At 41.3% G+C, this 27120-nt stretch overlaps 1 protein-coding gene across 2 annotated transcripts in view; it reads left to right on the top strand.

Moving 5' to 3' along the window:
• The window catches only part of r3hdm2 (R3H domain containing 2), a 67183-nt gene that overhangs the window by 37594 nt on the left and 2469 nt on the right, over positions 1-27120 (top strand). Inside the window, exons 13-26 of one of the 2 annotated variants that reach the window (XM_078283680.1) lie at positions 804-899; positions 1280-1311; positions 2036-2089; positions 5341-5576; positions 8021-8202; positions 9560-9853; positions 14909-15044; positions 18158-18315; positions 18677-18816; positions 20017-20117; positions 21613-21782; positions 22977-23121; positions 24403-24497; positions 26930-27014. In XM_078283680.1, the coding sequence (XP_078139806.1) occupies positions 804-899; positions 1280-1311; positions 2036-2089; positions 5341-5576; positions 8021-8202; positions 9560-9853; positions 14909-15044; positions 18158-18315; positions 18677-18816; positions 20017-20117; positions 21613-21782; positions 22977-23121; positions 24403-24497; positions 26930-27014 (1924 nt within the window). The remainder of the gene's footprint in view (positions 1-803; positions 900-1279; positions 1312-2035; positions 2090-5340; positions 5577-8020; positions 8203-9559; positions 9854-14908; positions 15045-18157; positions 18316-18676; positions 18817-20016; positions 20118-21612; positions 21783-22976; positions 23122-24402; positions 24498-26929; positions 27015-27120) is intronic. The other variant, XM_078283681.1, reaches the window with a different exon arrangement.

Below are 27120 nucleotides of genomic sequence, written 5' to 3'. Positions count from 1 at the left end.
TACAGAGGTGGCAGGTGGGTATGAAACAGAATGTCTGACAGATATGTGAACAGGAATGTGTTAGAAGATGCCACAATCTAAGATCAGGAGAGCTACTAATAATAGCGGAAGTGTAGTGCACAGTTTGAGCCATAATTATAATTTCTGAAAATAACATGGATTTCTAAGCATATTACGGACTCTGGCAGGAGTTTTTAGATGCAAATGAACGGAAAACATTATGATGGGACTGACTCACCCTGACGTCAAAAGCTTGAAGCCTTGCAGGACTTCAGAGCAAGTTCAGTGTTCCTAGCCAGTAACAGAGAGCCAGTCCTACTTGGGTGCCATGCGTCCAGTCTAAATGGGCTAGGCCTGCCACAAAATGCAGTTAAATTGTCCACAAATGTCCAACAAGCAGCAGTAGCCCTTCAACTAGATGTGAATTTGGCAAATGCGACTAAACTTTTTTTCACCCAAGCGAGGGGAGGGTAGTGTACCAGAAATTCTGCATTATTTGCAAGATCAACACATGACAGGTTTTCTGTATGCAAAATGTTTTTGTTTAATTGCTGTTGAGAAAATCAAGATAGTTGATTTTTTACATTAGTTGTGATTCCTGACTCCTTATCCGTGGTGCATCATGTATGTATGAAAAAAAAAAATGTTTTCATTTACCTCTACCTGAGTATTGTGCATTGGAATTACATTTGATGCGTTGTGTTGTTGTATCAGGTGTTGCTTTGCTGTTTTTTGTCACCCTAGTTGATTTTGGATGATCAGTGAAGTAATGTTCAATTCTGTATTGTCGTCCCAAATGGCAGATCCGTGTGCCGCTGCAGGACGGGCGGCGTAGCAAGTCCATTGAGGAGCGTGAGGAAGAGTATCAGCGGGTACGAGACCGGATCTTTGCCCGAGAAGTAAGTGTAGGACCTCGACTGGACAGATTAACACTCAATTCACAAGCCATGTTCTGATCCATTAACGGTTTCCCCCTGCTCTCTTGACTAACAACGCATAACTCTGTATGGGCCCGAGGAAAGATAGGCGTGAGAAATGAGAATCCTTAGACACAGTATTTCTTTCTCAGAGAAGAGTGAGGACCATATGTTTGCAATAACTGTTTACATTGAAACACGGTAATCTCGATGCTTTGTTACCCCATTCTAAATCCCTGTGATGTCAACTTTGAGAAGTTTTGAAATGCTGATCTGCGAAGGTTTAGCTTTGGGCCTAAGTGCTTCTGGTTGGATGGATGAATGAAGCTATTCGTAATGTGCAGGTGTCTTTTTCTTTACAGTCCTCTCAAAATGGATACATCAACGACAACAGGTAAGATGATGCATCCTACTGGAGACTCTATTGTGTGCACTTTATAAGACTGAGACGTCCCTGCCCCCCTAAGGTTATAGTCTGCTTGTCAGACTTCAATTATAAAAGGTAGGGAGCTATCCACCCATAAAGATAGAAGTCTTAACAGAATATATTAATAGGACCACTTACAGTAATCTAGCTCCTCACAAAGTTCACTTCATGCAATATCTTGTAGTAAAGGAGCATTACTTGTTTATTTTATTTTGAGTTCCAGCCAAATTCTCAATATTCATTTGTCATTTTCTACTCCTATGCCAGATTTAAGTAACTTGTAATGACAAAAGGGTTGTCCTGTGCTATGGGTTTAAGCTGAGATTGACTGCAGGGGACATAATGTCTGTGACAAAGATGTGTAGGTAGTGGAAAACCGTTTTCTAGGAATAAAAGTTAGCTAGCGCGGGCAGTTACAGTCAGCCTCCTTCCCTAGGCCCCCTGACTGTTGAGAATGAAAGATTAGGAGACAATATGCTGAGAGGGAGAGAAAAGAAGCGTGGGCCTTTCAACAGTCAAAGTTTCTGCTTTGTGTGCATTTTTTTCCAGGGGTAAAAGTTCTGCTCTATGCCTACCTCAACCCCCACCCCTCCTTTTCTCTCACCCTACCCCACCCTCCCCAACACCTTCTCCTCTTCTCCAATCCAGTCCTGTAATCCTAGCATTTTTCTCCCAATGTTAACCCCAACAGACTTTCCACTGAGGGCTACTCCTCTAGCTCTCAAAAGAGGAGGCAGATCTTTAGGTACTGGGGTGCTGCTGACTTTGACTTGTGTGTTGCCATGCCCATCTCTGAAAGTGGTTTGGTGGTGGTAGTGGTGACTTGACTTGTGGTGGTGTTATATCTTTGCTTGGCGTAGTCGGCTGATTGATGGCTATTCCAGCACTGCACCGTGGGGCTTCCCATGGCCCATGCATGGCTGCTTTGTGGTTTCACTGGGGACTGATTGAACAACTTACCCTTCCACTCCGTCCACCGTCACTACATTTTTATATGCAGTAACTGCATTGCTTCCACAATAATTTGTTTGTTTTGTGGTTGATTTGGTCTTCTGGTTTTTGTAAACATGTCACCTGTTGCATAGTAGCACATACAAATGTAAGCAATACCTTTAGTGCTTTTGACATTGTTGCAGTTTAACTGCCAAAAAAAATTGACCGGAAAAGAAAATAAATCAGTCAAGTACTGCATTTTGTGAAGGATATATATTTTTTCTTTGTAGGCTTAGGCTATTCACAATCACATGTGTTATCATGTTTCATTCAAAGAGTGCAACACCATATTCTGTTGATTATTTGTTTCCTTTCATTGTGTAAAGGTATATTATACTTTCAGTTGTTGGCCATTGGTTGTGCACACATACGCCTCCTATGCTCAGCATGTATAGTAGATTCTTTAAGATTAGTTTTTAGCTGCAAAAATCATTTGTCATGTTTTTTGCAAATCTATTTCTTATACAGTTCTAAGACTCTTTATGTTTTTTATCTGAAACCATTAAACCAACCAATGAATTGATATCCACCCTTTCACCTCCTTGCAATTCCTTTTATTTGTGCTGCTTGCATAGATTTCAGTTTCATTAGAGTGACTGCTCTTGAGATCTAGGGTTTCATCCAGTCAAAACCCGTGTTCCTCAGGTTTTCAAGCTGATTATTAAATTGTTATTGTTCTCTTTGTAAGGTAAAGCATTTTAGCAGCTGTATTGAACAGCCAGACTAATTGAAATTTCTTTTCAGTTTCATTTATCAAGATACACAAACATGTCTGAGGACTGAGAGAATTGTAAATTATATATAATCTAAAATTTTGCAAATAACAGCATATTGTACATAGTAGGATGTAGCAGTCAATTGTACAGTAGACTTTGAATATATGGCATAAGTGATATATGTTTTACGTTTTGGCTCTTTATGTTAGTCTTTTCACATTTCAGTCATATGAAAATATACATTCATATAGAGTATATTTGATGATAAACCTAGTTTACAGAACACATGTGAGTAAACTGTAAGAATACCATAAAACCACAGGTTTTATATAAAAAAACAACAAAAAAAACATCTTTTTAAACACATAGGAAAAATAATGAGCTCTTAGTGAGACAGACCTTAATTAATCTGTCTAATAAAGACTGAGTGATAAAAGCGCAGAAGAAAAATAACAGCTTGGCTTCCCCAGTGTGTGTGTGTGTGTGTGTGTGTGTGTGTGTGTGATGAGATGAGAGATGCTGTCGTGAGAATACAGGGGAGATGGAATATCATGTGATCAACAGCAGAATCCCTCCTCCTTCTCCTCCCCCTCTCCCTGCTCTCATCTTTGTCTGCAGAGCGAAGCGAACAAGTGTGCGCTGTGCGAGAAAGCGGCAGAGCACCCGCCCTTCCTTAAAATAGGCTGTGCAGAGAGAGGGCTTAAAATAGGTCCTCCATTAATTACAGTCTCTCTGAAATATTTATCAACTGCTGCCACCTTCAAACACCACTCACTATCGCTTGGGTTTTACAGCCCTTTCCACCTCCCTGTTCTCCTCGTCGAGATTCCCCAGAATCATCCATACCTGTTTTTAATTCATTTTCACTCTTGTTCTCTACCTGAACCTACTCTGTTCATCTCCCCCTTCCGCCCAGTTCTCAGAGGATGCAAAAATAACGGTTTACAGCTGACTTGGCTGTTTTGTCTCTGCTGTCTTCAATGTAGACTTGTAGTTCTCTGTTGGTCTACAAGGCTTGTTATCCACATAAATTAGATGCCACACCATTTATAACTGATATATATTTTTTTCTTTTTTCATTGAATTTCATGGCTCTTGTAATTTTTATGAATACACGGGTTATATGTCTGCAAGCACAAGAGCACTAAGACCATCACTATCCTATCGTTAATTGGAACAGTAATGTTAATGCTGATATGTCATTGGGAAACCCAGCCATGACCTGTGATGGAGGGGTTTTCCAGAGTGGTGGTTACGCTTACAGTCTGATCGTTGGTTTTCTTGGCAGCTGCCCTTATCCAGGGTGACAGCATCACAACAACACACCACAAAGGCAATGAGTGTGTATACAGAAATATAGTTGAAAAAACCGTAGTGGTGAACCAGTGCTAGCAAGTGGTTATTTCGTAGATAGTGTGTGTGAGTCTGAGTGTTTATGTATATCTGGTCTTAATGTACAGTTGTGTGTGTGTGTGTCTGTCAGTTTTTTATGTCTGTGATACGGTGTGTTCAGTATATTCTGTGTGCATGTGTTTTTTTTGTATCTCTGTATGAACTGTATAACATTGATGTGAGTACTCATTCTGTTAAGTCCCTAATGTGAATGTGTCTCCAGTCTTGGATGGTTTGTGTGTCAGACTCATGGACCTTTGTCTCATTCAGTGTCACTCTAATGTCTTCTTTCACCCCGGTGTTGATTGTCTGGAGCATCTGTTCTACCTGCATGTGTGTTTTCTTCTGTGAATGGGTTTGTGTGGGTGTGTGGTTGTATGTATATGGTGGGATAGTGGCGTGGGGTGGTTTGTTGCCTGATTTTGTATTGTGGTTTCACTCAACCAGCCAACATGCATCTGTGTTGAATGCCCCATCCTAAAGCCTGTCACATTGTACGTCCTCTCTACCTGTTGATGACCTTACTGTGCTCCTCTGCCTCTGCTCTCCCCCCTCTATCCTGTCCTCCTCTCCCTTCTGCTGTCCCTCTCTGTTTCTGCCTCCACCTACATTCTTCTCTGCTTCCCATTCTACACATCTATCCTTCTCCCCCCACTGTTTCTTTCTACCTATTCCCTGTCCTACACACTGTTACCTCTCTCCTCCTCTGTCCTCTCATACTAACCACCCTTCAACTCTGCTCTCCCTTGTATGCACATTTCCCTCCCTTTCTGCCTCTGCTTTAACACTTCCATCTGTTACTTGACCTTTTCCCCTTTCCTATCTCTCTCCCCCTTTTATCCCCTTCACTTCACCGCTTTCTCTCCTTCTTCCTCCCCGCTCTCTCCTCTCCCAGGGGGAACCGCGAGAGTTCCAGCCGGGCGTCCAGCAGCCGTCAAAGCAGCACGGACAGCGACATGAAGTGCCTGGAGCCACGGCCCTGGAGCAGCACCGACTCGGACAGCTCCAACCGCACCCTGCGGCCGCCTGTCACTAAGGCCAGCAGCTTCTCTGGCATCTCCATCCTTACCAGAGGGGATAGCCTGGGCAGCAGCAAAGGCTCACAGGGCAGCTGCAGAGGCTCTCGCTCTGGTAAGGACTGGAGGGAAAAGTTGAAGAGGGAAAGAGTAAGAGAGAGATACTTAAGTCTCTCTAGTGTAGTGTAAGTTAATGAGGCTAGCATTAGCAAACTTGCTACTGCAGCATTAGCTGACTTTTTTACTTCCATCTGATTATCACTATTTTAGTGAAGCAAGTACAACATACAGATAATTACAAATGGGTTATCTCTTCATCTCATGAAGGCTACATTTGAAGGACAGCGTGATGCGTCATTCGCGCAATTAATTATGGTCATTGTAGTTCACTAATACACTTTCAGTACTTGACAGAATTAAATCTTTTTTTTTTTTTTTTTTAAACTACATTGACGAGAAGTGCCAGGTTTGAATGTCAGCCTCGTGCATCACAGCACGTGAAATAAATCTAAACATTTACCAATAAACATGATTTGATGTTCCTTTGTGCCATAATCCAAGGTGAGCCTTCATACAGAAGCCAAATTCAGATGTCGAAAGAATAATGTACTAACCCACAAAATGGCCACTATAGACAACATCAGGCTATGCTGTCATAAATCTACAGGACCATCAGACAAGCAGTGCCATTTACTAGCCACCTAATCTAAAGGTTACAGGGTTGAGTGTGTGTGAGTGCAGGTACTGTAATGTCACTGAGGTTGTCAAGTGGCCACCTTCAATCACAGATGTTTCATTGAATTAGGTCTCATTGTTGAACCACAAGGCTCAACAATGATTTCTGGCATCCCAGAACCATCCTCCTTGACATCTGCTTTCAACACCACTTACAGCTAAAGTTGCTTCCACTGGACCTACACATAGTTTATCCCTAGTTCCCAACATTACTCAATAATTTCTAAACTTGCTATTGATTTCAACAACAACCACAGGCTAATGGGATGGCTGACACTGCTGGCTTGGAGTGGCCCGCTCAGCAGTTTGAAAACCGAACTGTATCAACACTTATAGGCTAAGGGGATGGCTGATTATGCCATGCCACTAACAAACAGCCAGAGTAACCATCCTACTTACAAACAATATGTCAGCTAGCATGCTACAGACAACTAACAAGCCAACATGAACCTTCTATAGTAGAATCAATAGACCAGCAACCATGCTACCAACAAACAGCCAGACCAGCCATGCTACCTGCAAACCATATCAAAAGCTAACAAGCCAACATATAATTCTAAGCAATCAATATACTTGCATGCCACTAACTAACCAGAGCGACCATGCTACTGCCAACTACTAGAATGCTACAAGAACAAGCTAACAAGCCAACATAACAAGCAATATCCCAGAAAACATGCTACTAATGAACAGCCATAGCAACTATGCTATTAGTAAACAATGTCAGCTAGCATGCTACAAACGAACAGACAACAAGCAAACTTTGCCAGAGCCACTGACTGGCTGCCATTGCCACTTCAGACATACCCCTCACTGTCTGATTTAAGCTCTGCCAACAAATGCCTAGTAGTCTTAAAGTGGACTTGGCTACAAACCCTTGGCATCCAACCTCCAGGGGTGTAGTCTAGGCTTCCAACCCCGCTATTCCACCTCTGCTACCAACTCGTATACCTAAGCATTTTCCTTTCATATGCCTCATCTACTGCGTCCTCCAGTGGCACTAAGCTCAATAAAATACACTATCCACTGTGTTTCTATCCACAACTTCAAGTCTGGCCTCTAGCTAGTGCTCACTATTTCCTGTGGAACTTTTCCCCCAAATCTACTGCCATTTGCCAATTTCTGCCCACCCTTAGTTGGCCTACAATATGCCTGGCCAGAATATAAGGGACCGAAAGTGTCCTGACCTATCCATTGACCGAGATTTTGGGGAGCACAATATCGGTTGCAGCAATAATAAAAAGAAAAATTACTTGCACGGCTGCTAACTTACTTACTTGGGTGGGCCCTGCCAGGAATCAGACTAAATAGTATTTGAAGATGGTTTTTATTCTTATGAATGTGAGTGCCAGTGTGGGTGCCAGATAGTTGGGATTTGCCACATAGGACAATACAGTGAGTACTAGAAAGTTTAGACAATAACAGCAAAGCATTCAAAAATCAATTTACTATACTTTTTGTGTGATTGAAAACTTGAAAATTTGAAATTCCCTGCAGGTTAACACAAACAGGAATTATTTGCAACTCCTGTTTGACCCAGGTCAAAGAGAACTGAACTTTAGAAAGACGTGTTGCAAGAATGTTAACTTGAGTTTGCCCTCTAGTGGTCCAAAATACACATGTTGTAGACTAGAGGGTGATACAAGAATGATTACAGGCATATAATAATAACACCCTAAACTAGTTTCTTCTCTTACTGTTATCAAATTGTTTTGATAGGGAACCTGTAGTGGGTTCATCATTTTGCTGAGTGCATAAATAAAAAAATATTATAAATAATTTAATTAAATTGTATCTAACTATGCCTTTTCTCCACATCTCCAGGCCTGCCCCTGGTCAGTCCTGATGTGTGTCCCCAGGCCCCAGCTCCCCAGTCCAGCCGTAGCCTGCTTCCCTGTCCATCTCAGCAGCCCCAGCCACAGCAGCCTCAGCCCCAGCCCCCACCTCAGACCGCCCTGCTACCCACCCCACAGCAACACCCCATGGGCAACCACATGATGGCCCAGGTAAGTACCTCTAGCATCTGTATTTTTGTCAAGTACAGGCCATGGTGTACAGGCAACATTTTCAGGCAAAGTAGATTTTTAACTTCAATTTACCATTTTTTTCTTCAAATATTTTCTTATAGGCTGCTATGATAACCACAATAATTTTGTCTTGAGTTGCCCATCCCCATCCCTGTTCGAGCCAACGTTGCCCATCTTAAATGTCTCAAAATGTTGTCCCGTGTATTCTGCCTCAGTAACTGAGGTGGTCAAGAAGATGTAGTGAGTGATTCTACATCCACACTCTGCTTCTGGCAAGAATGATTAATAAGTTAAGACTGTGGCCTGAGGCTGACTCAGGCCATATGTAAGAACACGGTACTCTCAATTACAACTTGTAAAGGACATCTGATGACACCAATTTCCTCTGTTACTTTCCTCAGTAGTAGCAATTTATTTTATTTTTGTACACGTAGTCTTATTTCAAAGTATTCTGGAACTAAACATATTTTTCCATAACTATCCATTTTTTCCATTAACAACTTTTCCTCTGTGTTCTAACCTACATCTTTCCTGTGTCTTCATTTCTTTCTATCCATCTGGCTCTCCAACTCTCCTTCTCACTGGCTTGGTCCCACCTCTCTCTTTCTTTTCTCCACCTCTATTTCCTCCCTCTTTCTGGCGGTGTGTATAGCCGGTGGCATCTCTGCAGCCCTCTCAGCCTGTCTCCTACTCCAGCCCTTCCTGCCCCCAGGTCCTCCTGCCTGTCTCTCCTCCCCAGCAGTACACAATGGTACTTGCAGCTCTTGCAGCTTCTCACTTTACCTTAATTTAGTTTTAAGACTACATTATCATGCTAAAGCCCCTTGCATTAGGTAGTTAGGTTGTACTCTATGGCCCAGGAGCTACTTACAACCTCATTCAGTTAGGCAGTGCTGTATTGTACTTGGTGGCTCTTGCACTCCCATAATCTGCCCTTATTTACTATGGTTAGCTAATACATTTGGGCACTGACAACTCTGACGGACACACACTTTACCATTTGGGGTCATGACCCATAGATTATGCTATACATGATGCATCAAAGTGAATAATGTCATTGTATGTGGCAATAACTCAGCATGCTCATCATTTACGCAACAGTAACTTGCACACCAACTTCCTACTAATCTTTTCTGCTTCACATTATAGCCTGCTATTGGCTACTGTATTACCATCACTCAATGTACACAATGTTAATGTCAACACAATGATTACAATTAACCTATATCAGTCAAAATGTTGATGCGTATTTTATATACAGTATGCTATAATCCAGATTTCATCACAATGGTAATTTCCTACTCAAAACCAATAACATTCTTCCCATCCCTCCCAGGGAGAAGAGCTGCCGCCCCAGTTCAGCCAGATGACGCTGAGTCGGCAGGGCTCCAGTGAGAACCCTGAGCCTCCCCCCATGTACCAGCCCCCTCCCACTGTGCTGTCCCAGCACCCTCCACCTCAGACAGGCTACATCATGGCCACCACAGCTCAGCCTATGGCCCCTCCATCTGGCTACCAGCCCACCACTGGACACCCCCATCCTCCACCCCCTCCACCTCCTCCATCCCAGCCCGTCATGCAGGCCCCACCGCCTCCACAGGGCTACATGCAGCCCCCTCCACCCCAGCAGGTATGGCACTCTCCACAGGTCGAGACAAAAGATATCAGACCTAGCTGAAATGGTTTTTCAAAATAATTGTTAGTTTTTGTTTTAATCTGGTTAGAGTAGCAGATGGCAGGGGTTTACCTCAACAAGATTACTGTGTGAGATAGTATCAGGTAAATTGTTCATCATAGAAAAATCTACTAAATGGTCACAGATTTTTCTATAATTGTCTAAGCTCTTTGTATTGCAGTCTTTGTATTGTGCTATGTGGCAAACACCACCCATTTTGCATTTTGTAGGCTTAAACATACCATAAAATATTGTATGGTTACTATTGGCTCCAGGTCTGCAGGATATGTTGTCGACCTAACTTTTGCAGTTGTCTATGGTACTGCCTGCCTGTGTGTGTGTGTGTGTGTGTGTGTGTGTGTGTGTGTGTGTGAAAGACAACCCATTAATGATGGTGGGGTGACCATAATGATTGTAGAAGTGGCTCAGGTACAGTTGACCAGTGGTGAGGGAGATGATACTGAGATTCAGTTTAAACAAGGAGACTTCCTGCTTGTTTTGCAAGACATTACAAATGTTTAATAGAGATATTCATATCAATTCATATCATAGTATCTAAAGTGCAAACAGGGTACACAGTAACATGCTAGGACTGGCCACAGATATTTTAAAAGCAGCTGAATTAACAGGGGTGAATGACCATTGGAAAATAACCTGACCTCATATTGTATGAGGTCAGGTCATGCTTGCATAGCTTAAAGTACAATTTCACCCTCAGATACTTTTACTGTTATATATCATCAATCTGTGATGTTCAGTTAATTCCAGTTATTTTGTGATGATGTATTATAATTTACCTTTTTGTTGTATCCGCTTTCCCTCAACCTGCCTCAATTACTTCTACTTAGTTAGTGATGTCCTACATTTCCCAGAATGTCTTTTGACACTCCCCAGAGAACTCACCTGGAATTGTGGTATTCAGCTGGGTTTTTGGTGAAGGTGGAGAGAGCACTAGTAAGAGAAGAGAGCGAGAGTTTCAGGTTGAAAAAAGTGTCCTGCGCCCTTTACTCAAAATGCAATGTGTCTTGTGGCTGCATTGTATTATGGTCTATTGAGGCTACTGTCGGTGGAGAAATTGGTATCTGTACGATGGATTTCTCCCTGTATGATTATGATTGTTGATCATTGGTGCAAAGTGATAAGTCTAGTAAGAAGACCTTGCTCTTTGATTCTGAGAGATTCCCAAGTTTTCCTCCTATTAAACACCATTTTATTTGCGCTGGAAATATCTCAACGTCATGTCGTCTACATTTGGCCAATTTTCCATTGGAATAAGAAAAATACAACAAAATGGAACCAGAAATGCGAGGTGCATTACTAATAGCTGTTAGTCTTTTAGGGTGTATTTTTCCTTTGAACATTTATTTATTTCAAACATGCTGTGGACACCATCTTGGTTTACATCAGAGTGTTCCTGCTCCCTTCAGATGAGCACCAGTGTGGAGGATCATGTTCCTAACACCTCATATCAGTGAGTGTTAATGTAAAGATTTGCTGATGAAAGAGAGAAGGGTACACAGTGTGATCATCACTGCACCTTGTTAACACACATAGCCAGATCCACAGAGATGAAACTTGATTTCTGCCTTGCATCACTCAGACATAGGGGTAGGTAATACATGATGTGCATTACTGCACAACTTGCCTTATCAACAAATCCTCAAAAATGCATTTACTGGTTTCATGTATGGTAGTCATTTGCTATGATTAATGGTTCCCTTTTTTACTTTGTTTGAAAACTCAAAAATTACCGCCAGAATGGGGATTAGTTTAGCTCTTTTTAAACATAGAACTAAGTGCACCATCTTCAACCTCCATTAGGAACTGGTTAGTCCATGAACTGAAAGTGTAGAATTGTGGTGTTCAACATCTTGCTCGAGTACATCTTTGAGGATAGCCAAACTGACCAAACACTGATGCCCTGTCAGAAACGGTATTGATGTAAATTTCAGAATTCCTGATTAGCTTTTATTTGTCATGCATTTTTGTTTTAATAAATTGAACAGTTCACCCCGAAATGCGATTTATGTCATCTACTCACTCCCATGTATGTTCAAACTCCTTTGAAGCTCCAAAAAAAGCATAATTCAATTTGTGCAGCATAAGTCAAGTGTTCTGTAGCAAACAATTGCACTGTGGCTCCCAGTGTCCAATATTTACCTCATTACATACTATATTTTAATCAGACAATGCTTTGTTCTAGAATGTGCCAGCAGCGCATACAACTTGCGTGCACCCTACAGTAGCAAGTACCACCAGTCTTCTGTCAAAATGTAGGGTTTGTGCGTGATCAGAACATTGTTAGTGAGGAAAATATAGGAAATAATGATGTAAATATTGGACTGTTGGACTCACAACACTTGGATTATACTGCACGAGCTGTTGAGAGAAATTTAATGAACATATGCTTTTTGTGGAGCTGCAAAAAGATGGCCCTGTTAACTGCTGAGATGGAACTACGGGGGCTAACTCACTGTGTTTGGTGTTCCTACTAATTTCAGTGGAGTTTCGACTGACATGGGGCTGAGTGGGTAATGACTGATTTTTTAATTTTTTTATTTTGGGGTTCCTTTTAAGTTATAACTTAACTTGCGTTCAAAAAATTATAAATGTTATGACAATTTCTTTTGTTTTGGCATATACTTTGTTTAAAGCCACAAATGGAGTACTGTGCTGTTATCAGTTGTGTTGTACTTTTCAGTAACTTGCAACTTAGCCTTAGAAAATCCAAATGAAAAATATTGTGATGCATATCGTGAATTGTGATATCTGAAAATATTGCAATATGATATTTCGTCCATACTGCCCACCCCTACATAGACAGCAACTGCTTTGTCAGTAGATACAAACCAGAAGTAAGGCTACATGTCAAAACAACAACTGAGTGTGTCCTGGCTCAGTTGGCTCAGACACATACCATTTAACTGCAGTGGCGTAAGTTAGAATCTGGACCTTTGTTGCATGTCTTCCCCCTCGCTCTCTCTCTACATCTTGCCTGACTCTCTCCACTGTAAAACTATCCAATAATGCAGATATGCCATGGAAATCTAAACAAAACAAACTCAATAAAGTTTTTGAAAGGTGGAAACATTCAGTCTTGACAGTAACTTTTCTTCTGTAAACTTGTACCCAGTGAACCAGCTCTCAGACTGTGTGCGAAGTGTGATGTCAGTATTATGATTCCTGTGATGTAGCAGGGTTCAGCCAGTGGGGAGTCTGATCTTCTCACTCAGAACGCCATGCATCACCTTCACAAGCTTGGTCTCAGTCAGTCAGCCAGTGAGCTAGATTGTCACATTCTTCTGATTGCAGAGGTGGTGACAATAATGAGTTCTCGCACTCTTTTTCTCGCTCACACACTCTCTTCCTTCCCTCCCTTTGGCTCTTGCTTGAATCCATAAAGTATTTATTAGAATTCATTGGAGGAGAGAGGGCTAAACTGAATTGACCACTCTGCACCCCATGGGGGAAATTAGGACCTGTAATGTAGCTTTGGGGCCAAGTTGTAGAGGGCAAGAGTCTGTAGGGGTGTTTTTAGGAGTTTAGTTAACACATCCAACACTGGTTCATTGTTGTGAGGGAAATTTAGGGTCAGCAATGCCCCCTTAAAGCAGCTGGTCCACTAGAGCATGCCCTTCAAATCACTAGTAAATTAGACTAGCCCAGAGCCACAGTCTATCTCTGTCACAGTAAATCAGGTGCACATTTTACATTGTACATAGACTACATTGCAACCCAAAGACTGTATTGTTTTTATATGTATATTTTTCATCTACTTGTGTGATTTTGTTATTAAATAATATACTCATATGTAGCATCTGTTTGCAATTGTAGAGCTTGCAAATAGTGTTGTTTTGGCATGTAACTGTATGTTTAAAAAAAAAAGCTCTTTGTGGAATTTTTCCAGTGTTATTCTATCTCTCTTCCAGTTTCCTATGTTTTTTTACACCTTTCCATCCCTGTACTCTGATACTAACACTTTTTATTTTGTAGTTCCAAGCTCTGATCCATATAGACACTGTCTCCTTGTGCCTTTTATCACCCTACACACCTCTCTATATCCTCCTTGTCCTGTGATATTCATACTTGTATAAACAGTATTGCCTGAGAAAGGAAGATGCACGGTGTTCTTTGGTGTGTGGGTGGTCGACAATGTAACAGGAGTGCAAATATTGACACCCCTGCAGCCTGTAGACTGGCTGAATGTTGTCATGTATGCAGATGAAGGTGGAGGCAGCAGCTATCGATCCTCCTAACTTTCACTTCCTCTCTGTGTCCTTTTGTTGCCTCTTTTGGGAAGGGGTGGAGGGGGGGCAGCTACATTTAGCCTAGTTGTGTAAGCCACAGTGCTCTGAAACCCAAACTGGTAACTAAAGGGAGCAAGCTTCAACTCTTGTGCCTCCATAACCACTGTGCATTGTGTTTAGTTGATACTCTTTCCACTGAACAGTCTCATTGTTTGTGCGCCTCATTGTTGCTGCCGCACACTAATGAGGAAACAGAGGCTGGAATTCTTTTGGTGTACTGCTAAACCACCAATGTGTTCCAACTGATCCATGATAGCGAGGCCCTGACAATTTGCTTACTGAGCTCATTTTGCACCAACTGGCTTATAAAGCAGACCCCTCTTTTATAAAATGGATAGTTCTGGTCCTCAGTTCTGATTGGCTGAGTCACATTCAAAACGTGTGTCAAATAATTATGTAAACTTGTAACAGCATAACTGTTTAAAAATATGAATGCACTAAAGCTATTGTTCAAGAACCATATTGCTTGGCAGAAGAAACGTCTCTTTGAATTGTGCCTAACACCTCTGTGATTTTCAGTGATTTTAGAACAGTTATGTCTCCCATGGCTTATTGCTTTACTGACCATCTGATTCAGTGTGATTTACCAACAGTTACTCTTTTATCTTCTTGATTCTAATTTATTTCTCTTCAGTCAAGGTGTATTGTCCCCTAAAGTAACTCTCCTTTGTCTCTTCCCCCTTTTCTTATTTTCTCTCTGCAGATACAGGTGTCATACTACCCCCCTGGTCAGTACCCCAGTTCGGGCCAGCAGTACCGTGTGCCCCAGCCCATGTCCCACCAGGTGTCTTACCCTGCCCAGCGCACACAACCCATGCCTCAACCCACACAGCAGTCAGGTTAGTATTTTACCACACTATACTGTAGTAGATTATACCAGGATTTTAGATAGATAGATATAAACAGACCTTAAACGGACCTGTACATTCACTGCGTTCAGTTACGATTTGTACAGAAAGGCACACTTGCTGCTATGAGCAAAATAGAGCAAAAACGGACATGTCTACACACACCTAATTTATGCAGAACGATTACAGAGGAGTGCTTCTCACTTGTCAATACTATGCATGATTCACCTGGCCATTTCTTAATATATAAAATGAAGGCTTAAAATCTCCAAACTGTATCCATTCCTATGCTTCTGTCCCAGACCAATTGATCACGTCACGTTAGTGTTGTCAAAATAAAGGTTCTGTGCTTACACACTTACACACAAGTAACTTAACACATTCCTTTTTTCAATGTATATGTAATCAGTTGTTAGATACTTTCTTGCATTTCATTACTTTTATTTTCCTTTCAAATGGTTACATTTAGTTAGTGGAAATTAAACAGAAAAAAAATGACATGACACTTAAAAGCAGACTATAGTAGGTTGTTGTTGGTGCGTGGTGGAGGCTTGCAGGCTCTGAGTAGCTTTTGGAATGGGCACAACAATAAACTTGAGGACTTTGAAATATTCGCATTAGTTGAAAAAAAGGACAGGCAGGTGTGGGGATACTCATAAGTTAATAATGTTATAAATGTTATACTATAAAGCTGGACACAATATTTTCATGTAAAAATACACCCATCTTATCAGCCTAAATCACAAAGCGTGGCTGCAATAGAGAGGAGCATCCCATCATCCCAATTGAGATGCCATAGTTTCTGGTGTTGGATATGGACACTTCTCAGCCCACAGAAAGCGAGGAATCAAAACTTAAGAGTGAAATACAAACTATCTCTTGAACAGCAGCGAGCAAGCTCTCCGTCCAGAGAAAGCTGAACTCACCAGTGTGACACCAGATCTTTTGCCTCTCTCGGCCCTTTGGTATCTTTTGGTATAAAGCAATCACAGACCAGCCAGGTTGGTAAACATGAGTGTGCTGTGTACAATTTACTGACGTCATATTTCATCATTTCTAGGTATTGATGTAACCATTGCCAATTGGAGCTGCCAACATGCGAAATTGCCAAGTGTAGCTTTAAGTACTATATTGTAGAACATTTTGAATTTTTTTTGAAGTGGCAGATAGACGGTAAGCAACTTATATGCAACTTATATATAGTGTATATTCCCCGTCTTCCCTGAGTCCCCAATACACCACATTCACACACACTTGCACACACACATACAGGCACATACATATATAGACACATACACACACACATACTTGAAAACACATTTAGAGAGAAGGGAATAATGAGAGGAAGGGGCACCACCAGTATGAAATGCAATGAATGGCACAGGGTCTGATGTTGGCTTTGATAAGAAAACGTTGATCATAGAAGATTACAACTTTTTCGGGTTTAATGTCATCGAGACCTTTCTTAAAGCAGTGTTGGTCAAAGTAACTTCTCAGATTTTATTAATTTGTATAGATATATTTAAAGCCATGGTAGGTAAGTTTGAAGGAAAACAGGAAGACTAATGCGCTGAACCCCTCCCTCCCCTACCCACCGAGCCAGTGGCAATCTGCACGCAGCTGATTTGACAACTCAGAGTGAAACTCCCCTGCTTCAGACTTTGCCTCAATTGGTTGGATGCCCAAGTGACAAAATTTACTTTGAAAGCAAATGTCAAAGCAATGGTGCTATCAATACTGCAGAGATTCTAGCATAGTATGTTTATGCTCATCCAGCATGGGGGTTACTTTTTGCTGAAAACAAACAAAATGTCAATTTAGAAGACATACATTTACTACATTGGGAAATGTATTATGTTAACAGGATGATTGCACTGTTAGTTGTAATTTTGTGCTTGTTTGCTATGTAAAACCTTCTTTTAGATCTAGTATTGTGATATATTCTACCGTTCTTCTTAAGAACACATGTAAGAGCACAAAGGAGTTAATTGACATCTATTTTTTTATTTTTTTTAAACAATCCAGTATATTTTATAATCGTATTAAATTGTACCTAGGCAAAGAAACTGCTAAATCATACTGTCTAAGTTTACCAGGTGAAAGGTGGATTTTAAATAACCTTCTGCCAAGTCAAATATGCTTGGACCAAAATAGACTTTCCTTTCTACTTGGAAAACCATGGTAGCGTTATACTTCAGCCTCTTTTCATTAGGGACCTGTGAAGGTTGACTGTGTGTGTTTATACAGTAACTGACAGATAGACATTGTTGACTAGCTGAATGGACTCTGGCGCATAGTGAAGGCCTGCCAAATCAACATGGATAATGATCGGCCTGGCGGTCAGTGAAACCTTGCATCAGTCCATGGCTGCTGCCTGGTCTGTAATTTGTCTGAAACATGAGCTTTGTGATGGTGAAGATTTATACTGGCATTCTTCCACCTCAATTCTTGGAATTGTTATTGATTAAACATAACAATTGATGTGAAGCCCATTTGGTGTCTGAATATCTCTACAAATGTTTTATGGAAGCATTGCTTTTGTGCACCTAGAATAGCACTAAAAATGCTATTCTTATGAAAATGTTGTGCAAAGCTATACATAAACTTAGGATTGTGTCCATTCATCCACCACCTCAGTAGTTTTAATTTTAGCTGATGAGCAAGGACTACACATTGTATGTTACATAATATTTTGGGCTTATATATTATTTTGGGCTGTGTGAAAACTAGTTTATGAACGAATTCATTTTTTAGATAAATGTAATTTTTAAGACATTGCAGTTTTGAAACCTGCAACAATTCAGTGAATTGTAAGTATCAACACTAGTGTCCTGCTTCCTTTTTCCCACAGTTCTCCAGATGATACCCAGCCCGTGTTCATGCTACCAGGGCTTAATCAGGACACAACTATGCAATTCATCTCTGCCACGCTACCATAGTCTTACTCTTGTACAGGATGTTTCTCCTCCAAGCCAACATCCCAGCTACCATGCTTTCCCCTCTTCTACCTCCTCCTTCCTCCCCTTTTCTCCTCTAATGTACCCTCCTCTCCCTCTCCTACCTTAGCCTAACTCTTTTCCACCTGTCGTCTCTCGTCCCATCAGGTCTCCAGACCATGATGCCCAGCCAGCAGCCTAGCTACCAGGGCATGATGGGGGTGCAGCAGCCCCAAAATCCTGGTCTGCTCAATTCCCAGAGGGCAGGCATGGGAGGACAGATGCAAAGCATGATGGTCCAATACCCACAGATGCCCTCATATCAGGTACAGGACTTGGTGTTCAGTCAGTCAGAGAATGTAAGTAGTAAAGGGTAAATAAAGCAGCAGTTCCCTGACACTTGAGTACACATGGCTACATTTTCCCAGATAAATGAGCTTAAGGGAGATAGTTCCCACTGAAAGCAATTTCACACTCACTGCAGGTCAGTTGTCTCTCATGCTGGCATCATAGAATCCATGATAAACTTACCATTGGGTTTTGTAGCTCAACAAACATGTCTCTGCTTTATAACCTCCCCCATTAGTCTTTGACTTGTAGGCCTTGGCAGCAGTCAGATATTATCACCTATTAATTTTAATTTATTGTAAATAGTGTCATTTTGCTTGACCCTTTCCCCTTATCCAGGTGCCAGTGGGAAATGAGTCTCAGCAGGTGGTGCAGCAGCAGTACCAGCAGCAGGTGATGGTGCCAGTCAGCCAGTCTGTCCAGGGGCCCATGCCTGTCTACTACAGTGTCATCACCCCCACACAGCAGAACAGCACAAGGTATCAAACCACAGTAGTGTTAGCCCCATTCTAGACTGTAGTCATTTTTTTTTTTTTTACAAATTATATACAGACTCCTCTGTAACATAAGATAATTGCACTTTAATTTCCTCTTTTAAATGTTCATGTTCATTTATGGTGCCATTCACCCTTCAGTCATATTTCTTTTTACAATCAAGGACCACGATGGAAATAAGTCTGGCTTTATTGTGTAATCCTTGACAATGCTCTTTTTTTTTTACAATAGTTGAAATAAAATAAACTATGCCATACCCATATCCTTCAGTCACTCCATTGATAATCAATAGGAGACTAACACTGTGAATTCAAAGAATGTTTGTCTGAACTTTGTATTCATATAAAGTTTTGTTTTTTACTTTTACAATTTGCTGTAAACAATCCCCAGAAGACCCTGCTGGGTGTCACAGCTGCCTTTTCCATTTTTTCCACTTCATTGCTTGTGGAACTATACATCAGTATAACACGAATTAGAGGGTCAGACAAGCCATTAGCCTTTCACTAATACTCTGTGAATGGCCCTGGGGCATAGGAATAGCGTAAAATATAAAGCACTATGCATAGTACATAAACATTAGGCACGATGTATAAGATGCACATAACAATGCAAAGTATGTTGTCATTAATGTGACATGTTACATCTGTAGACATTGTTGCGTGGTGGAAACTGTCTAAATAGCAGTCAGTTAATTGTTTGTGGGAGTCTTTCCACATATCAATTAAGCTGTTTTCGCTACATTAACTGTGCTGATGTCGTTGTCATCCGCATGAGCAAGCTGTAAATGGCCGAACCTGCTGGCATATTGTAAATGAAGTTGCTAAATGTTGTATAGATTCTCACCAGTGGAATCAATAATGCCTTAAATGTTTTATCTTCCTGTATTTGGGTTTTCTCTGAGTGCATCCGCATTCTTCTCGCTAACTTGCCCGCTGAAGCAAACCATTAACATTGTAATTTAAGCTCAGCAGAGCGTAGCCGTGTATGGGTGTGATATGTTTACAGATGACTGCCAAACACTGAAAGTGTCTTTTTGTGTGTGTGTGACTCCTTGGTATATGAATTTCCTTTATCATTCTTTCTGCAATATGTGTATTCTGCAACACACATGTCCTCCGCACGTGTGTGCTGAATTCCCTATGTGTGTCTTTTTCTCAACTGTGTGTGACTGTCTGTCTTTCCAGTCCGTCAGTAGGTTACCTGCAGCCCCCCAGCTCTGAGCAGTATCAGATCACACAGTCACCGTCCCCCTGCAACCCTCAGCAGTTGCAGCAGCAATATTCAGGTGAGACTTGGTGGCCCGAGGTGGCGTAGTGGTATAGCTTCACCTGGCAATTGAACTGACTGATGGCCCACCTAAGCATTTTTTCTGACTAGCAATATTCTATGAATTTCTTTTTTAAATTTTATTTATAGGCATAATGCTTCAAAATGAATGAGCAAAATAGGGCAAAAACAGACACATCTACACACACCTAAGAATTGTTTTTCATTTAATTGATTTCCAGAATGGGTTGCATTAGCCTCATCAGGACTTCATCCCCTAGAACAAAGTAAAGCCCATCCCAGTGCCATCCCAAACATAAGTGATCAGACTGGACAGATGTACTGTATAAATGCCAATATAAACACTAAACTATAAAATCCCATCGTGCTGTGTCACTGCAAACAGTGCATTGACTCATGGTGGAAAATAGGTGAAAGGTTTACAGAGAAAAGGTTAGATAGAGGGAGGCAGGGTTCACTTGTTAAACCTCAAAATTATTGTCCTTAGAAAAGGTAATGTTTAAAGAAAACCTGGAAAACCTAAATTTTGCAAAGGCCTTAAGCACTCAGTTTGGCTTAAGTTGATGATCACTCTAACCTTTCAACATCAGCTTTGTTTTGTGCTGTGTGCTCAGGTGTGAAACATCGGTACACTAGTTGGTCATCAAGGCAACTTGCCAAGTTTGTCCAACTGACCTGTTGGAGTCATTGGCTGACTGTCACAATGAGGAACATTTTGTACGAGTAGGCCTCATAGACTGCAACTACCTGTTTACTGATGACTCTATATGATGATGATAATTATAATTACATTTTTTATAATATAGTTTAAAATTATTTGTTAAAATAGTAATGGATTGGTCAAATTTTCATTCGTATTTCCTTTTTCCAAGCTAAATTCATTATTTATTCCAAAAGCAGTGTGAATGCCATGCACTTGAAGATTCACCTCCTCTGAGACTAAAATCATGCATAGGCCTAAGCAGGTTGCCTTGGGTCGTCTTGATTTCTGTTGTTTGTGTGATGTCATCAGCTTAGCCTAGATGTTGGGAATTATCGGAAATTGTGAATGTACAATTGATCTGCTTGGGTTTGATACTTTAAGCTGTTATGTTGGTAGACAAAACAGGTGGTGAGCTTGAAACTAGCACCAATCTAGTGTTCAGTTTTGCATTGTGATGTATTGCATCTTCACTAGATTTGTTGGATCTCTGTTTTAATTAGCTAGCTTACTCATTCTTTTGTGAAAATGTGACATTATTTGTGTCAATTACAGGCCAACGTAAGCTGTGCCAGAGACCTAGTCTAGTCATGTTTATTTATATAGACTTATCACAAGCACATAACATCACTATATACCATACTACATTTACATCATATACATACTACATATACTGTACATCACCTGGCAGTGTTGCAATTTCTTGGTGGCCTATAGAAGTCGATAAATGTCATAAATTACTTAATTCCCCTTTTAACTATTTGTGTGTGTCTGTGTTTGTGTCCATTTTCAGGAGTACCACCCCCCGGGCCTGGGGTCATGGTCATGCAGCTCAGCGTCCCCAATGGACCACAGCCTTCCCAGAATCCTCCTCTGGTCCAGTGGAACCCATGCAAGTACTACAGCATAGAGCAGAGGCCCAGCAAGCCAGGAGAGCTCTACAAACCTGACAACACTCCACAGGTACACACACACACACGCACACACACACACACGCAAAGGTCCCCTCCAAAAACACGTCTGGATTAATATTGGCAACAGTCCATTAATAGGCAAAGGGGAACTCTTTCAAAAAACAAAACAAAAAAAATCCTGAGCCCATCATGACCTTGCTCCACCAGCAAGGTCATGATGATATCTGCAGGGGATCTCATGTTTCTGTAGTGTGTGTGTGTGTGTGTAGCTTATGTGTATGACCCTTTGAGTTTGAGTGGAGTAAAAGCCTGTCGAATGCTGTTGCGGGCTCTGGGTGTCACCCTTGCATCCCCCCCCCCCTTGTTATCTTTATTTCTGTTTTGTTGTTTTGTTATGCAGTGTTGTCTTTTGAATTGCCTTGTCTATTGTGTGTTTTGTATTAAAAAAAAAAAAAAGTTTGAGTGGAGTGATGAAGTGCTGAGGATGTGTGTATAATGTGACCAGGAACATGGGGTTCATCTATCAAATATAGGGGTGTCACGATTCTCCAAATCCACGATTCGATTTGACTTTCGATTTTAAGGTCAGGTTAGACTATCGAGTCTGGATTTGTAAAGACAGATCATTGGTTTTATGCCCTGACAACTGTCATTTACATTTTCAAATTCTTCTTTAAAAAGATGGTATCAAGTGTGATATAACTGCCATATTTTTTTTTTGGAATGTACCACACTAAGGCCATATGGTCAAATTTTTTCAAAGTTTTTCCATTTAAAAAAAACACAACTTTCCCTTTAATTTGGTACCAAATACATGGCAAGGCGATTCAGGGCGTCCATTACTTCAGTGTCAACATTCACATTATGACAACAAAACAGATCCTTCCGTCCGTAAAGTGTATATATAAAACAAAGCTGATAACTTGATTTTCAGCTTTTGGTACATTTTAAACGATTTTAAAATGACGGGCGCTCTTGGGCGCTATAGTGAAATATAGAACGGGCGCTCTCTAGCAGCTACGCTGTGTCGTCGTTGAAACGTTGTTGTTGTTTTTTTTTCTTCAGACGCGTGCAAGTAGGCAGGGTTGGAGAGAAAAAAAATACTGGGAGAATCGCGAACCTGCTTGTGATTTCGAAGGTCGAAATCGAACGCTCATTTCGATCGATTTTCGATTTAGAATCGGAATCGTGACACCCCTAATCAAATAGTACTTTTCCTCTCCATTTCTCCTTGTGTGTCCAGGCCAGTACCCAGCTGACCAGCCCCCTGGCCTCCCCCACACAGTCTCCCACCCCGTCTCCCTCCGGCAGCGTCAGCAGCGTCTGTCCAGGCCTGGGACCATTACCCCTCATCTCCCAGTTTCCCCGGCCTGGAGGACCAGCGCAAGGTAACAGGGTTCCCGGGGTTTTTCCTGGAATTGGATACAGTTACAGTTTAGCTAGACTGTTCGAAAAAAAAAAAAAGTTTTTTGTTTTTTTCTTTGGCCTCGCTGTCTCCTTTGCTTGCAGCAACGCAACACTTCCCTTATTATCCATTTCTGGTGGCCTCTTAACTCCAACAATATGTCGCCACATTCTGCCGCCAGTCTGACAGTCTTATCTAGCCTCAGGGTAGACAAGTTAAACTCATGTAGCGGGCGATGAGGCTGCCTTATTTTATGTTCTCCTTGGTAACAAGATTTCATATCAAAATGATTTGTGTTGAAAGTACATTTTAAGTACAGTGAGAGTGGTCATGGTCCTGACACTGGAAACACTGTCGTCACCACTACACCATCCACACTCACAGATGTACACATAAATGTTACACATGCACAGCAACACACATACATACTACACATTACATGCGCTTTCTGTGCACATCAGCATCAACTATTACCATTAAGTCCACGTGCAAATACACACCAACTGCCTTTCAAGTTGTTGCAGCTGTGTTTTTTAACCCCTGCTCCGGCTCTCGCCCTTTCACCCACTTCCACAGTGAACCTCTAAACCTTGTCATGTTGCTGTTGGCCCCAAACCAAAGGGCCTTGACCACCTCACGGCAGCAGACTCACGACTGGCACCGTGCCGCTCAAACCCCTCGCACCCACACATGCTTTACCCTGCCCCAATCCTCTGACCTATACTCACAGTCAGAGCCACAATACCTTTACCTGCCAAATACACACACACTTACGAATGCATGAGCACACGTACAAACAGAGACTTTCATCAGTCCACCATCCCCATAATACCACAATGACGCAAGCCTTCATCACACCATCTTCACAAGACAAAAACACCCAAATAGTGAGCCACGTTCAAGCCCTTTGACCCAAATCCGAATGGCTTTGGTTGCTTTGCAGGTGCAGGCCTACACGTAACTCTACTCCAAGTCATGTGTAGAGATCATGGACTCTTTTCCATATCAAGCTTCATCTTTTAACTTCTGTATGACAGCCACATTTAGCAAGGAGAAGTGACTCCATTGAGATACTTTAATTCTTCCAGTTTTACAATATTGGAAATTAATTTTGAACTCCTTCTCCATCTCCTGTTTTATTGCTTATTGCTGTATGTTAGTTTGGTAAAAAGGTCCAACTGTTCTCTGCTGGAACAGTATAATACTAAATTAAGTATTTCGGGATTCATCTTTTTCACTTTAACTTGTGGCGTATGTTGTTTAGGTGACGGGCGCTACTCTCTGCTGGGCCAGCCTCTCCAGTATAGCCTGTGTCCTCCTCCCCTCATGCACGGCCAGTCCTCCTACAGCTCCCATCAGGTCAGTACTGGATCCCCTCCCAACTTAGGCCACATCCACACTAATACGTTTTCGTTTTAAAACGCCGTTTTAAAACGAAAACGATCTCCGTCCACACGAGCGTTTCAGAAATAATCTCCGTCCATACTAACATGCCTGAAAACGCATATCACATGACCATTCACGTACACTGGGCATGCGCGTGCCAGTGTAAACAGGAAGCAGATTGTCTACTCTGCAGTTGGTTGCTTAGTTGCAGAAAATACTACGGAGGAAGAACAGCAATGGCGAAAAGTACGACCAGAGATTTCTTTGCTTGGACCGACGACGAGGTGGAACTGTTGCTGAAAGTAACACACGAGTATAAGGCGGTCAAGGCGGACGTCGTGACTGATAAGACCCAATCAGGAAGCGAACGTGGGTGTCTGCGTCATCGTTTTCAAAAGTCTCCGTTTCCGCCCGTCCAGACTAAAACGCAATCCCGGAGTTTTCGAACTAAAACGGAGTCAGCAGCGTTTTCAAAAGTCTCCGTTTTAGGGGTCCGAAAACACCGGAGTAGTGTGGACGCTAGCCGTAAACGTAGCAAAAGTTATGCGTTTTAAAACGAAAACGTATTAGTGTGGATGTGGCCTTAGCCCTTCTACCTAAAAAGATTGTGACATTGAAGGGTCTGAATTTCTTTTCTTTTTTTTTTTTTTACTTCCAGTTATTCAGTCAGTATCAGGTGACTGGCAGCATTTGCTTAGTGAACATTATGTTAGGAAACATTTAGGTCTTTTAGGTCCTTGGTGACTTTCAGTAGCCAAAGTCTTGCTTGATAATTGAATCTGCTCTTAGAGTCACAAGGAAGCGGCAATTTGATGGTGTCTTGCTTCCTTAATTTGATTTATTTCCGGAGATGTTGGGGCGAGATATAATGCAGGGGAAGGACTGTTCAAAAGTTCAAAAATGCTTTGCACTTAATCTTGAGCTGTCACAAATTCCAGATTCTTACAAATGAATAAATTCCGGCCGCCGCAACCACAACCATGGCGTCCTGGGAAAAGGACTAAGGGTAGAGAGGACCCGAAAACTGCTTACCAAAAAAGAGAAAGGATTCTCTATCAAGTTGAGGCTTGCATAGAACTTTTTATATTCTTATGCTCACATGTGACGAACAGTACCAAAGGTACTAAAAGTACAGATTAACTACAGTTAATCTGTCCTTGGAAAAGGAGACTGTGTTTTCAGGTGTGAACACAAATACATTGTCGCACCATGTTGCCACTCGTGTCACTTTGAAAGTTGTGGAAAGTTATTGCAGGTTTTATATGACAGAGGCAGAGGGGGGGTTGTTAAACATCTATGATGGTACTATTTTTATGTAGGCCTACTGGTAATATGCCGTTTTCCAAGAAGTACAAGGAATAGAATTTTGATATAAAAACTTTTTGTAATGTAAACATTTTGTAATTTTTTTTTACATGTATTGTTACATAGGTGTACATTATGATATGGAGAAATGGCTAACAAGGTGGAAAAGTCAGTTTTCATTTAATTGCGACAAACTAGTTGCCATAGAATTCTCTGGTTCTGTGAAGGTAGACGTTGTTGTGGAGTTGGACTTCAGCCACAGAATTCTTGATCTTCTGTGTGAGATGAGATGAGCTGCAGAATCATGCACAATCACTGAAAATATAGTGTTTAAGTTGTCACCATCAGTAAGCGCCAAGCTATTGATTCAAGTGTCCTCCCCACCTCAATATCACACAAGCCATCAAAGCGCTGCTTGGAATTCACTGAATGAGCTTGGAGCTCTTGGGCTTCCATGGTGGTAAATTGATCTGTCCTATGCAAATATAACAAAAATAAGAAAAACAAGAGTTTAAGCTGATTATAGCTAATTAGTTTGCTCATACTGTGTTCAAATTTATTAAACACTCAAATGGCTATTTGCATTCCTTTCTCTGGCTTTTTTATTGTAAATAAACATTTCAACAAAGTAGGATCAAATATTTGTGAAAAAAAAAAATTCTAGACTAATTAAAATTCTGTATAGTTAAATTCATTTCCACCACATTTACAGGATTACAGGATCTTAAATGTATAGCAGCAACCAAAAATTTAATGTCTCAGCACTTTTTTCTCACAAAACGTGGGCTGTGTTGAAATTTATTTAAAATCTTTTCATCTCAGCGCCTTTTTGTGTAGTTGTGAGAAGGTAAAAGTTTTCTTTTTTCGACCATCCAATTGGAGGCCGAATACTGACTGATAACCTGGTCATGATTCTCTCCTCTGCTGCAGCCTACCCCACTTCTCTTGTGCCCTCTGCTGTACGTTACGATTGTCTGCATCTCCAACTACCACACAACTCAGTCTAAGCCTCCTATTGACTGCTTATACCCCCATCTACTGTCCTGCTGTATTATTGCATGTTAATAATCAGCCATATAATCTGTTTTATTGTATTAAAGGGCCAAGGAGTAATGAAACATGGGGCACGAGGGAAAAAACAAACCCTCAAATCTGCATCAACGGATCTCGGCACCACCGATGTTGGTAAGATACAGATGTGCTTCACAAAAAGATAAAAAGCTCTTGCACACCTGCAATGCCTTAGTGACATGTAGGAAAAAATAACCATGAAAATTAAAAGAACAAAACT

Source organism: Centroberyx gerrardi, chromosome 5 (genome assembly GCF_048128805.1).
Source record: "Centroberyx gerrardi isolate f3 chromosome 5, fCenGer3.hap1.cur.20231027, whole genome shotgun sequence".
Classification (NCBI taxonomy): Eukaryota; Metazoa; Chordata; class Actinopteri; order Beryciformes; family Berycidae; genus Centroberyx; species Centroberyx gerrardi.
The sequence above is the reverse complement of the archived record's forward strand: the minus strand, read 5'-3'. Positions and strand labels throughout refer to the sequence as shown.